Source organism: Equus asinus, chromosome 11, assembly GCF_041296235.1.
Source record: "Equus asinus isolate D_3611 breed Donkey chromosome 11, EquAss-T2T_v2, whole genome shotgun sequence".
Taxonomy (NCBI): Eukaryota; Metazoa; Chordata; class Mammalia; order Perissodactyla; family Equidae; genus Equus; species Equus asinus.
Genome location: NC_091800.1, coordinates 68,947,951 through 68,960,708, shown reverse-complemented (window position 1 = coordinate 68,960,708; position 12,758 = coordinate 68,947,951). Strand labels below are relative to the sequence as shown.

The 12,758-nt window shown below is 38.2% G+C and overlaps 1 protein-coding gene across 1 annotated transcript in view; it reads left to right on the top strand.

Moving 5' to 3' along the window:
• ABCC4 (ATP binding cassette subfamily C member 4 (PEL blood group)) overlaps positions 1-11,942 on the top strand; it is a 242,789-nt gene extending 230,847 nt beyond the window's left edge. The window contains exon 31 of the mRNA XM_014864856.3: positions 10,142-11,942. Coding sequence (XP_014720342.2) covers positions 10,142-10,249 — 108 coding nt within the window. The 3' untranslated portion in view covers positions 10,250-11,942. The remainder of the gene's footprint in view (positions 1-10,141) is intronic.
• Positions 11,943-12,758: the final 816 nt, after the last annotated feature.

The window sequence follows — 12,758 nt, the reverse complement described above, 5'->3', positions numbered from 1 at the left end:
TCAGCACATTTGAGATGGAAATGCTGTCAAGGCACATGCAGAAAATTTGAGAGTTTGAGGGAAAAAATGTGGTATGTTGTTCATTGGGTCTGGAAAGATCTACCACGGAAACGTGTAGATTGCTTTTGTTTTCTATTTTATAATTTGTAAAGAAAACTCCTACATGGTACTGTCACTTTCTCCCAGGTTTCTCCCTCCTTCTTCATTGTTTAGAATTAGGGCCATTTGTTCCTCTTATGCTTCCTCTACCTTCTAGAAGATGAAATTGTTATCAGGAGAAATCCAGAATTTATAATACCTTAATGCTATAGTCTGAATGGTGCTGGAAGAGTTACAACGCATTTTCACAGACATGATGTGTGGGGCAGTCCTAAGCGCTGTATATGCTTAATGACTAACCTTCAGTTTACATGGTTTCTTTCCAACAACCATGATGTCGTAGCATTTCATTCTACAGATGTGATATCTGAGGTTTGGTTTGAGGGCTAAGCCAGTGTCACGCAGCCACCTATAATTCCTTCTGGAAAGAGTGGCAGTTGAATTGATGGAAGGATAGCAGAAAGGAAGGAAAGTGATGTTCTTGGCACTTGAGACACATGGCTTGGGGTAGAATGAGACTTCCAGCTGTCTGTGGTGAGGCTCCCCATCAGAACTGTTCATCTCTGGGTGTCAGAATTATGGGTGCATTTTTCCTTCTTCATACTTTTCTGCGTTTCCCAGATTTTCACTGTAAGTAGACTAAAATTGCTTGTGTAATATTTAAAATATCTATTAAAAACAACAGAATAAGAAAAACATGTCCCGGTATATGAAAGATTTATCTAGAGTACAGCCTAAATTCCCTTCTGTCACTGTTTCTCCTCACTCCTCCTTAGAAAAGAAGAGCTGTACCTTTCACTGTTCATACCTTATTTCTTTGAATCCTGCTTCCATCCTAAAAACTGTTCAGTAAATGTGTGTTTGTGTGTGCACAGTGCTACGCTGGGTACTAACAAATGTGTTAGACATGCTCCCTAGACACTGGCAGTGTAAACCCAAGAACCGAGAAGAGCAGAGATATTCGGTTTGTGTGTTGAGCAACTGCGAAGATGAGGGAAGAGGAGGTTCTGACAGTTCCGTGCCATGCACTGCGCTGTGATAAAGGTTCTCTCACTGTTAGACCTATCTGACAGGCCGAGACTTGGAAAGGGAAAGGAAATTGCCCGAGGTCACATAGCTCTGAATAATTGGCAGAGTCAGAGCTCAAACCTAGGTTTAGGGACAATAAAGTCTGCGTTCTGAACTTTTCCTAAGTACTTACACTCTGTATGAATGTAAGAGGCTACACTTAGAGCCCTGTGTTTTTTTAATGCCTGAAATTCACGGTGTGCTTTCATCTACTGGAGTGTCTCCCAGTCGAAGCTTCCCTCGTAAGACCTGATCAGTCATCTGGGATTCCCTGTATTATCTAGTCACACAACAGCCAGGAATCTTGCAAACTCTTTTGTTCTTTGACCTCAGGCATTTCACTTCAAAGAGATGTGTCCTCACCCACATGCCAAAGTCTCCCATTTTAAGAATGTGTGATCATCTTATATTATCAAGACGTTGAGTAATGAGAAATGGATCACAGAATTTTAGATTGGTCCAGATAACATAAGATAATAGAGTTCAGCACCCTCATTTTGCAGATGAGGAAACTAAGGCCCCTTAGAAAGAAGGTCGCCCTCTCTCTACATAACTAGTGTTACACTCGTTTGCAGCACATACCGAATTTAAAATCTGTTCTTTCAGTAAATGTTTTAATTCAAGTGTAATATTCATACAGAAAAGTACGTAGCTCATAGAATTAGAAATCTTGTGATTCCTGGTCCAATAATCTTGCACCTAATTTAAAAATATTGATGGTAAGTTACATTCGTGTAGTTCTTTATAATTTATTTTACATAGTTTATGCAGTTCTAGCGTATATGATTTCACTTAATCCTCATGGCAGTTAAGTGGGGGATAATCCTTATCCCACTTCAGGGATGAAGAGAGCGGGTCAAGGGCTCACCTAACATCACAGAGCTGGTCCATGGAGGGCAGAGGGTGAATTGCTGGGCAAGGTTGAGTGCCACCCTAAGTACTGCGTTCCATGTCAAGTTTGAAAACGCTGCTCCTTCGTTCGTGTGATATCCAAGGTGGGGCCAGTCACCCAAGTTCACACGGTGGCAGTACATCACTCCTGGGTTTCCGTCCTACCACTGGCTTGGGTCATCTCCATGGAGAGACATGAGGAAATACGTACCTTGATTCTTATCCTAGTTGAATATCTTGACATTATTTCTGCAGATGCTTGGTCCTCTTAGGAGAACAAGCTGTCAGGTTGTCAGCTTTTAAATGTGCAAGCATCAAATGTCAATGCATCATTCAGAGCTGTAACACAGGAGGATTAACCTAAGTCAACAGGCTTTTCACTCTAACAGATTAGAGTTCATTTGTTTAAAAAGGAAACTCAACATCTGGGAAAAGGTACCTCCAAGTCACATTTTCTTGACCACGCAGTTGCTTTTCTGAAAATGCTGGTGCAGCCAGCTGAATCACTCTCTGATTGACCCTTATAGATGATCCGTGAGATAGTAGAGAAGGTACTTTTTGGATACATAAAGCTGAAGGGCGCCTTAGTCTACTAGGGCTGCCATAACAAAGTACCACAGAATACGGGGCTTAAACAGAAGTTTTTCCTCACAGTTCTGGAGGCTGGAATTGTGAGAGCAAGTGTCAGCAGGCTTGGTTTCTTCTGACGCCTCTCTCCTTGGCTTGTAGATGGCTGTCTTCTCTCTGTGTTGTCTGTATCCTAATCTCCTCTTATAAGGACACCAGTCAGATTAGGGCCCACGTATATGACTTCATTTTAATTAATTGACCTTATGTCCAAATACAGTTACATTCTGAGGTCCTGGGGGGTTAGGACTTCAACATATAAATTTGGGGGGCATACAGTTCAGCCTATTAGAAGGAACAAATGCCTATCCTTCATCCTTTCTTAAGATGAAGCAGACCTAAGTGAGGCTTTTTGAAGTTCCTTTGTTCCCAATGTGTAACAGAGGTGCCATTTTTTCTGTTCATGAAATCACCCAATACAACCCCAAAGTTACAGAATCCTAATATCCTAGGTTTGAGGAACATGGACCAATTTGAATAAGTGGAAGAGGCACTTAGCAGCCACATGGCCTTTTATGTCACCCAAGGTCTCTGAGCCCCAGGGTCGTCATCTGTAATGAGGATTTCCAGGACTGCCCGGCTTCTTCACACCGTTATTACAAAGGTCGGATGAGACAGTGTGTGTTCAAGGGTTTTGAAGAATGTAGAGCATTTTACCAATATAGAAGAATCCTACCTGTCGATAATAAAAGTTGGATCATTTTTTTAAAGGCTATAGATTGAACCCTTAATTTCCAGTAGTAACAAAAGAAGTATCCAAAGTTCTTCTAAGTAGTTTAGAGACTCTAGATAATTAAAGTTTAACAATCAGTTTTTTAATAGGTGACTCTTGCTAATGCTACAAAATTCAAAAAGTTTACAGTTTTTTAAAATAATTTTTAAAAATTTATAAATAAAATGTAAATCATTCTTCTACTCCTCTCATGACACAGCTCCTCCTCCAGGATGGAGCCCAGCACCATTTTCAGCTGTTCTGCTGATGTCTTCTGTGCATCAATATGAACATATGCATCTATGGCCTTTCTGTTTTTTTAAGCTCAATATTAGCTGTTCCTTACTTTTTTCATTTAATATTGTATCAATTCATGTGGTTATCCCATTCTTTTGAATGGCTACATAGTATTTATGCTTTCTCCTCTCCCTGCTACCCATTTTTTCCTTCTAATTAAGTCACCTTTTTTCTTTTTTCTCCCCAAAGAATGAGCTCTCAGGTTTACTTACTAGCTTTTGTATTCTGTTTTACAGTTTGTCAATTTCTGCTTTTATCTTTATTCCTTCCTTTGGTTAATTTTGTTGTTGCTTCTTGAATGCATTTGTTTTCATTCTTTGTTAGTATGATATTTTAAGGTTGTGAACTTTCCTCTGAATACTGTTCTAGCTATATCGCATAGGTTCTGGTGTGTAGTGCTTTTGTCATAGTTAAGTTTCTATATATAAATTCTGCAATTTTGGTTTTGATTTTTTCTTTGGCCCAAAAATTATTTGAGAAGGAGGTCTTTAAATTTTTTGTTTGTTTTCTATTTTACTCATCAGTGTTGACTTTCATTGCCTTGCGATCAAAAAGTATGGTCTGTACTGTTTCCACACATACATAGTATTTATTATTTTTTGTGTGTGTCCTAGTACCTCAGTAGTTTTTGTGAATATTCCTTGGGCATTTAAAAAGATAGACTGTTGTCTGTTTAAGGTGTGGAGTTTAATAACTTTTAATTAGATCTACTCTGTTAATTACATTATTTCAGTCTTCCCTGTCTATATCTGTTTTGGTCCATGTGATATGACTTGGACTTAGAAAGGTGAATTAGTCTCATATTCTAACAGGTTTCACTTTGTAGTTCCTGTAATGTTTGTTTTGGTAGTTTTGATGCTATGATTTTTCAGTCTGTAGATATTTATGACTTGGGTTTTCTCTATGAATTCTATTTTCTACTATTTTAAAGTGCCTTTCTTTGATTCATTTAATGCTTTTGATCCTGGATACAGGCTGGTTCAAAACTAAGACGGAGTCCCCTGCTTCTACTTTGTTTTCCTTTACCTGGTGTGTCTTTGATTATTTTTAATTTCAGGTTGTACATGGGTCTCCTGTAAATGGCATGTAGTTAGGTTTAGCTCTGAGATTTAATCTTAGCCTTTTTTTTTTTTTTTAACAAATGACTTGACTCCATTTATATTTATTGAGGTTATAAGTATGTTTTATCTTAGCTCTGTCATGTTATGCTTTCAATTTTTAGTGTTCTTCTTTTTTAATCTTTTAATTTGTAGTCTCTAATTTTTGTTTCTTGGCTCATTGTTTTACGTATGTTCCTCTCATCTAGGAATACTCTATTTCTTTTTTATTGACTCCCGTTATAAACAATGACAATATATCTTCCCTCTCTCTGTTCTACCACCAAATTTAGTTGTTTAAATGGTTTTTTAAAAATTTTTACAATACTTAAGCCTCTATTCTTTGGCTTACTTCTTTTAAATGACACTTTCTTCATCTCTTAATTGGCCAAAGTTTGTCCTCTAGTATAGTGTTTTTCAAACTTCAGATTGTGATCCATTAGTGGGCCTGCAAAATCTGCTTAGTCAGTCATAACCAGCATGTTTAAGAAATTAAATAGAAACGAATGGAATGGAAAAAATAACAATGCATCTTTTGTAGTAATAGTAAGTATTTCATGAAATTCCTTTCAGTATAGATAAATATAGACAATGAATCTGTACGAGTCTCAATGTAAAGTGAAATGGATTTATTATTGTGGGTGATAGTAAAAAAAAAAGGGGGGGGGTTTAAAAACAATGCTCGGTGCTGTCTTAAAGGAGGGTTCATTGGAACTAGAATCCCTGACTTATTGCACATTTGAAATATTTGCTGCATCTCTAAATTTGCTGGATAAAATTCTTGGGTCACATTTTCTTTGGCTTAGTATGTTGTAGTCTTTGTTCCAAGGGCTTCTAGCATTGTTTATTCATATGGAGAAGCCTAAGCCCAAGTTAGACATAACTTGATCTTCTTTCCCAGATGCCCAAAGTATTCTTTATTTTGAAGGTCATTAGTTTTTCCTAGGATATCACGTACTCTTTTGGTCTCTGGATTCAAGTCGTCTTTTGTTTCTGGAACTTTACTTGAATTATATCTTTGAATTTTTTTTATTTGATTAGATTTGCCTCTTTACGGGTATCTATTTTATATGTGTTATATGTCCTTTGACTATTTTATAAAGCTATTTTCTTCTTAATCCTTTTTAATTCTTGACTAATTTTCAATTATTCTGCTTGCTTTCTTAATCCTGTCCTCCATGTCTCATCCTGTTTTTTCAACAGTGGCTAATCTTCTCTGTACTGCCTTCAGTAGGACTCTCATTTCTTTGATGTTTTCGTTTTTCTCTTCCACTTCACTTTTGGCCTCTGTCAACTCATGTTTCATCATCTTCTGTTGCTGTGCCATATTTTCCTATACTTCAGGATCTCTGTTGTCCACAGGTTGATCTACATTTTCTTTGAATGTATTACATTATATTTTTTTTGCAGTTTTCATCTGTTTAGTATTTTTTCATCCCTCATGTGCTTATTTTGTTCCTTTTCCTCACTTTGTGTATTTTACACATCCTGTACTACTTCTTTATTATTATTTCTACTACTCACTTTTGAATTAAGTGAGTTTTTCCTAGACCATATATTTACAGGATAGTTGTACCTGGGGCGTCATTTCAGGCTAAAGGGAATTCTCTCTGCTTGACGTAGAAGCTCCTTATGATCCGGAGAGAGAATGTGTGTGTGTATGCGAGAGAGAGAAATTGAGAATGCGTGTTCATTTAGCCTGTATTCCTCCCTAACCTGTAGAGATGGATGGTCACAATGCTACTTGCATTTCAGAATCTCACTTCTCCTAGGACCTCACCAATGTATGTGCTTCAGGCAAAGATGGGGATTCTCTGATTCCTCATTGACATGCCTTAGAATTCACCAGTTAGTTGGAGAACTATGCCTCTTCCACGATTGCTGAGATCTCCTCCCATAGGTAGCCTCTCTGTGTCTCGCCACAGCCTCATTGGATCCACTTACATATGGCAGCTCATCTGGGTATTTTTCCTTTTGGAATTTCATCAAAGATTGGGCTTATTTTTTACCTCCCAATCTTCTTACTGTTGAGGGTGATTTCTGAGAGGATAAAGGGAGAGAAAATTCATTATTCCATTAACTTAAAAGCAGAAGTCCTCTCTAACTCTCCAGTACTCTGTAACTTTCATAATGCACCTGCCAGCATGTACAGCAAAGTTAGACCTGCTTGAAAGGTGAAGAGTTTGTGAGTTACTGGGATTGACCTAGGGCCATACAGTTCAGTGAGAAGGAACTGACAGAGTCTTGAGCCAGAATTGAATATATTGAATGATGCCTTATGACTACAATGTATATCAAAGCTCTCTTGCTGGCCTTTAACCACGCAAGGGAGCTTTTATTGCTCTGTTGCTTTTAGTAAGATCTAGTTCCATGATGATGACTTTATTGACAAGCTAGAGTTTAAATACTAAACTTAGTTTCATTCTACATTAGAGGAACTGGAGTGAACCAAACCCAAGAGAAGGAAGGGAAGAGGGTCAAGAAAACCAACACCCACGGGTGTTATATTCTGCTTGCTCTGAACTTGAACTTTTATGGTATTGTCTGCTTCAATCTTGACAGCCATACTGAGCTGCCATTATTATCCCTTTTTTAACAAATGGAGAAACTGAGGAAGAAGAGCCCAAGTGACTTCTTAAAGTCACCAATTAGTGAGTGTTAGTACTCCAACTTCCGTAATTTTTTAACTATCTTTCTGCCTCCCAGGTTACCATAGTCACTGAATTAAAGGTGTCTCCACTATGACTCTGGGCTTCTGTAAAGATAAAATCAAAAGATCCACAAAAGGGCCTCCTAGACATTTTGTTTTCATTATTCAAGCCAGATAATGCTGCTGCTTTCCGTGGGCTAAGGGGCCACTTCTCTGAGCAGCATTCATAATCACACCCCACACTTAGCTCGGCGTGTTTTCAGCCTGCAGTGTGTAGCCATTAATTAGCTCCTATGAGGTAAGTCATTGTCTCATTTCACAGATGAGGCAGCTGGGATGGAGAGAGGTTAAGCGATTTTTCCAGGATCAGCAGTGAGTCCTAGGAAAGAGAGCTGAGACTGGACCTCTCCGACCCAGGCTTAGCCGAGGACTCTGCTGACGACTGTTGAGCCAGCTCCACCACCTTCCTAGCCTGCGCTGTGAAAAAGATGCCTTCTCACTTCTGCTGTTAGCTGGAGTGTGCTATAAAACAGGGCAACAGATGGGAAGAAGGAAGGTCAAGGATTTTATACGTCAGGAAGCTCGTTTTCAGTATTCACTTTCAAGTATTTCAGAGCATGAAGCTAAGACCATTTCGGTTAAAAGCTGCTAACAATAACATTTTCTTTATATAAAAAAAAATACATTGAAAGGGTTATGGGGAAAGGAACTAGCTTATTTGGGGAGGACTGTTAAGCAGTAGAAAATGAAATGTATTTCCATTGGTTCTTTTGGCTGTTTTTAGTTTCACCAAGAAATAGCTTTTTTGGAGTACATAAATATGCAACTACATCAAATATGGCTAGCATAAAAAAATAGGTGAGGGGGCCAGCCCGGTGGTTAAGTTCGACACACTCTGCTTTGGCAGCCCACGTTACCTTCCCCAGGGCGGACCTACACCGCTGGTCACTGTAGCGACCCCCATAGAAAATAGAGGAAGATTGGCACAGATGTTAGCTCAGGGCCAACCTTCCTCAAGTACAAAGGGGAAGATTGGTAATAGATGTTAGCTCTGTGCAAATCTTCCTCAGCAAAAGAAAAAAGGCAAGGGGGTGGAGATGATATGAAATTAGCCCCCCCAAAAAGGCCTTATTTTTAAATATTTTTGTTATAAATGCCCTCAGATTTTTCCCAGTGGGGTCCAAGCATTATTGGAGAATTACTTTTTCTCCTTAAGTGACTTTTTAGTATATAGTCTTTCATATGTAATGATGTTTTTGGAGTGGCAAGTATGCAAGCAACAAGAGAAAAAGAAAGTGTACTTAATATAAAGGTAGGTGTCCCCACACTTTTCTTTTTTGTATGTGAAGTCCATTATCTCCCATGGTAACTTTGTTGACAGCACCCACAAATATATTTGAAGCCAGGTTTTATAAAATAGATCCAGAATCTAAGAGACTCAGCTCATGACACGTGCCAGCCTCAGATAGATGGTACATTTTCTGTTTTAAAGACTCAAACAAAACTTTCACATTCTTCTTTTGAAAAAAAAAAAATTACATTTGAAGTCCTTTTTCACCCAAACACATTTTGAGATAAGAGCTCACAAGTCTTGACATTATTTCATTTTGTTATGCGCATCTGTCAAGGAACTGAGATACGATACAGCTACTAAAAACTGATGATTGTGGAACAGAGAAACTTGACAGCATTTCATTTCCTTTATGTTCTGATTATACGTTTATCAGAAAACCTGTATCTCTTCTAGTTCAGCTAGAAATTGGTAGAATTCAGGAACTCAAAGGCTTGGCAAAGATCTGTCCTATTATTTGGTATCGTCTTACATTTTAGAGAAGTTGCTTGGTTGAGTCATTGTTAAAGCTTTTGCTTCTCTTTTCATTATTATGGCCCACTATCCCCAGATCACATTTCTATAGGCCCTATAACTGCTTTGCGGCACAAATTAAACGCCGGGACATTTCATACATGTACGCCAGCATTTCAATGCTTGTCAATCAGAGTTTATAAAATATAAGGATTACAACCTGATATTAACATCCAAATCTATTGTGCTCATTTTATGTGTGAAAATGAGAAACCCTTGTGCAGACACTAGATTTCCCAGTCTCTTTGTCGTCCTATTTTTAATTTCTCTCCAGGTTTTGAGTCAGTAAAATGATTTTGCTTATCACTTTAATATAGTGATAAAACATCTGTGAATCAGAATGATCAGAACTGAAGTGGATCTATAGGTTGTTTGGCGTGAAAGCCACCCCTGTTGAGGGTTGTAATAGGGCTACTTCCTCCAGAGAATAAATGCCTCCTTGTTTTTTGGGGTTTTTGGGGGAGGAAGATTGGCCCTGACCTAACATCTGCTGCCAGTCTTCCTCTTTTTGCTTGAAGAAGATTGGCCCTGAACTAACATCCGTGCCAGTCTTCCTCTATTTTGTATATAGGACACCATCGTAGCATGGCTTGATGAATGGTGTGTAGGTCCACGCTCAGGATTCGAACCTGTGAATCACGGGCTGCCAAAGCTGAGCACACGAACTTGACCACTACGCCACTGGGCTGACCCCCATTCTTGTTTTTTAAATTGTGCCTCTACTAGTGATATAGGATTTGCTTCACATGAAGAAACGGACATAGAAATGCATTACCTCAGGGAGGAGGACTTTAGAACTTTTAAACATGTTCTTTGTATGCTTTTTTTTTTTACAGGTGTACTTCAAAAGGAATTATCCTGCTATTACTCACAATGGCCATGTGGTTATGAACGTGTCCAATGGACAGCCCTCAGCCTTAACTATTTTTGAGACAGCACTGTGATTCTGCCGCATTGTCGTCTAATCTGAAGGCATTTTTTCAATGGTTTTTGCACTGTATAAACTATATTGTACTTTTTTCACACTAGCGAAACATATTTACACAGAGATGTTAGTTTATTTGAATTTTTCCTCCAACTTCACCCAATCATTTCAAACTCTAACAAAATGTTGTATTGTTTTTATTTATATGTGATAGTATTTTTTTTCCTTATCCAAATCAGAGGTGCAGGCCACCCATAAAAACTGTCTACCAGGTTTTGTGCCTTAAGAGACCCCAGACCCAAAGCCCATTTTATAAGGTGTAAGACAAATTGTCACAGATTTTTTTTTTTTACTGCCCTCAAGATTACATATTACTTTCCAGTTTTATCAGGAATTCTGTTTACTTGAAGACTGTGTGACGTTGCCATTTTGTCTCACCACTTTCCTTAACATAACTAGGATCCGTTATTTTCCCTAAAGACCTCTGGTTAAAATAGTACAGATAAAACTAATGGGGGGAAAAATATATATATATACACACACACACACACACTTTAGTTTGTGACATTATAGTAGGAAGGGTCTGTCCCCCAGCCCCCAAAAAAGATAGTATGGTTAAAATACAGAAGGACAATATTTAATTGCATGTTCTAAAAGAGAATGAAGAGAAAATAATGCGTTCTCAAAATAGGAGCCCTTATAGGTGATTTGATATTGAAGGACTCAAGTGTGGTCGTTGATTGACGTATAGACTGCACGACTCTGACATGGTAACCATTGCAGTTTTAGACTCAGCATGGCGATATTTTCAAAAAAGCCCAAACCACTAACTGGAATTCCTAAATAGGAAGTAGTAGTCTTATTTGGATTTCTGGTTTACTGACAGTTAACCCTCTGTTGACTATAAGCCTTTTGGTTTAGCCTTTATTGAAACCCTTTCCCAATTGCATGCATAGGCTCTCCTGACTTGGTGGTGAGAACTGAAAATTGTTGGAAACATTGACTGTAATTATGTTGTCTGTTCTCAGGATGCACCCAGAAGGTCCACTTTCATGAGCCTGCCCCGGTCAGTTTACTTTGGACCACTAAGAGCAGTTTGTTTCAGGTCTTTCTGCTTAGTGATTCAACAAACCACAGTACTTCCTATGGCCTGCTGTGTACTGTATTTGAACTCTGGGTCTTCAGTTTTTCTCGATGGTGGTGTCTATGGTATGTTGAGCTCAAGTTACTAAAGGTTTTACTGTCACGATTTTAAGTAGACTCTCAAGACCTCTCAGAATAAGGTGTAACCACCCTCAAATTGCATATGTTAACATATGTGCCTTCATATAGCGGGTTTGGGGACTCTTCAACAGAGAGAAACAGATGTTTTCTAGAATCAAGCCTTAAAAAGCACACCCACAGCAAATTACCAAAATACATTGAGTGCAGTTGCTGTTTGACTCTTTGTATTTAGGAATAATATAGTTAATGTTTAGTCCAGTAAATTGTTTAATAGTCATGGTGAGTATTTCAGGAAACTGACATGACAACAGTGATAATAATGCGGTGTGTTAAAACAGTGGAAATATGTGAAATATGTCTGTGTTTATTTGGTCTTTATAGGTTAAAAGCAGTTAAATATGTTTCTATTTTATTTCTGTTTTAACGTCATCATAGAATTTTTTAATGAAACGAAATTCAATTGAAATAAATGACAGTTTTCATCTCCATTCAGAGATCTGTATTTTTGTTCTTAGAGGGATAACTGACTCATGTCTCTGCTGTTGAAAGCCAGTGAGTCTTTCTGAGATCAAAAAATATCTTCCATTCTCAAAGGTTCTCTTAGCTAATTAGGTGTACCAAATATTATAAGCAAATAGGTAGGTTTCAGACGGATTGAAACAGTTGCCATTGAAGCAAGTCCAGTTGCACCCCTTCCATGAAGGAAGAATATTAGCTTATGCCCTAGACTTGAACAAGTATTAAATTGTTGAAGTTTTTGTTTTTTGAAAGGTAACTTTGCCCTAAACTAGCAAGAAACATCTGTTGCTGCTACATTTAAAACACTATGGAATAATGGTTCTCAAAGCGTGGTCCCTGGACCGTCAGCATCACCTAAGAACTTGTTAGAAGTGCAGATTCTTGTATCTCACCCCAGATCTACTGAATCAGAAACTCTAGTGGGGACCAGTAGTCTGTGTCTTAAAAACTCTAAATGTGATTCTGAGGCAGACAGAAGTCTGAGAACTTAGCTAGAACATAACTCCTAAAACTCATCAGGAAAAACACAGAAAGCCCAATTAGAGAAATGAACAAGAGACTTGAATAGGCACTTCACAAAAGAGAATATCCAAATGGCCAATAACTGGAAAAGTGCTCACTCTTATTAGTAACCAGGGAAATGCAAATTAAAACCACCATGAGATACCACCAGACATCCAATGGAATGGCTAAAATTAAAAAGATTGAGAAGACCAATCAAGCACCAGTGGAGCAGTGGGAACTCGCATGCCCTGCTGTGTGTATATTGACAAAACGGCTTTGGA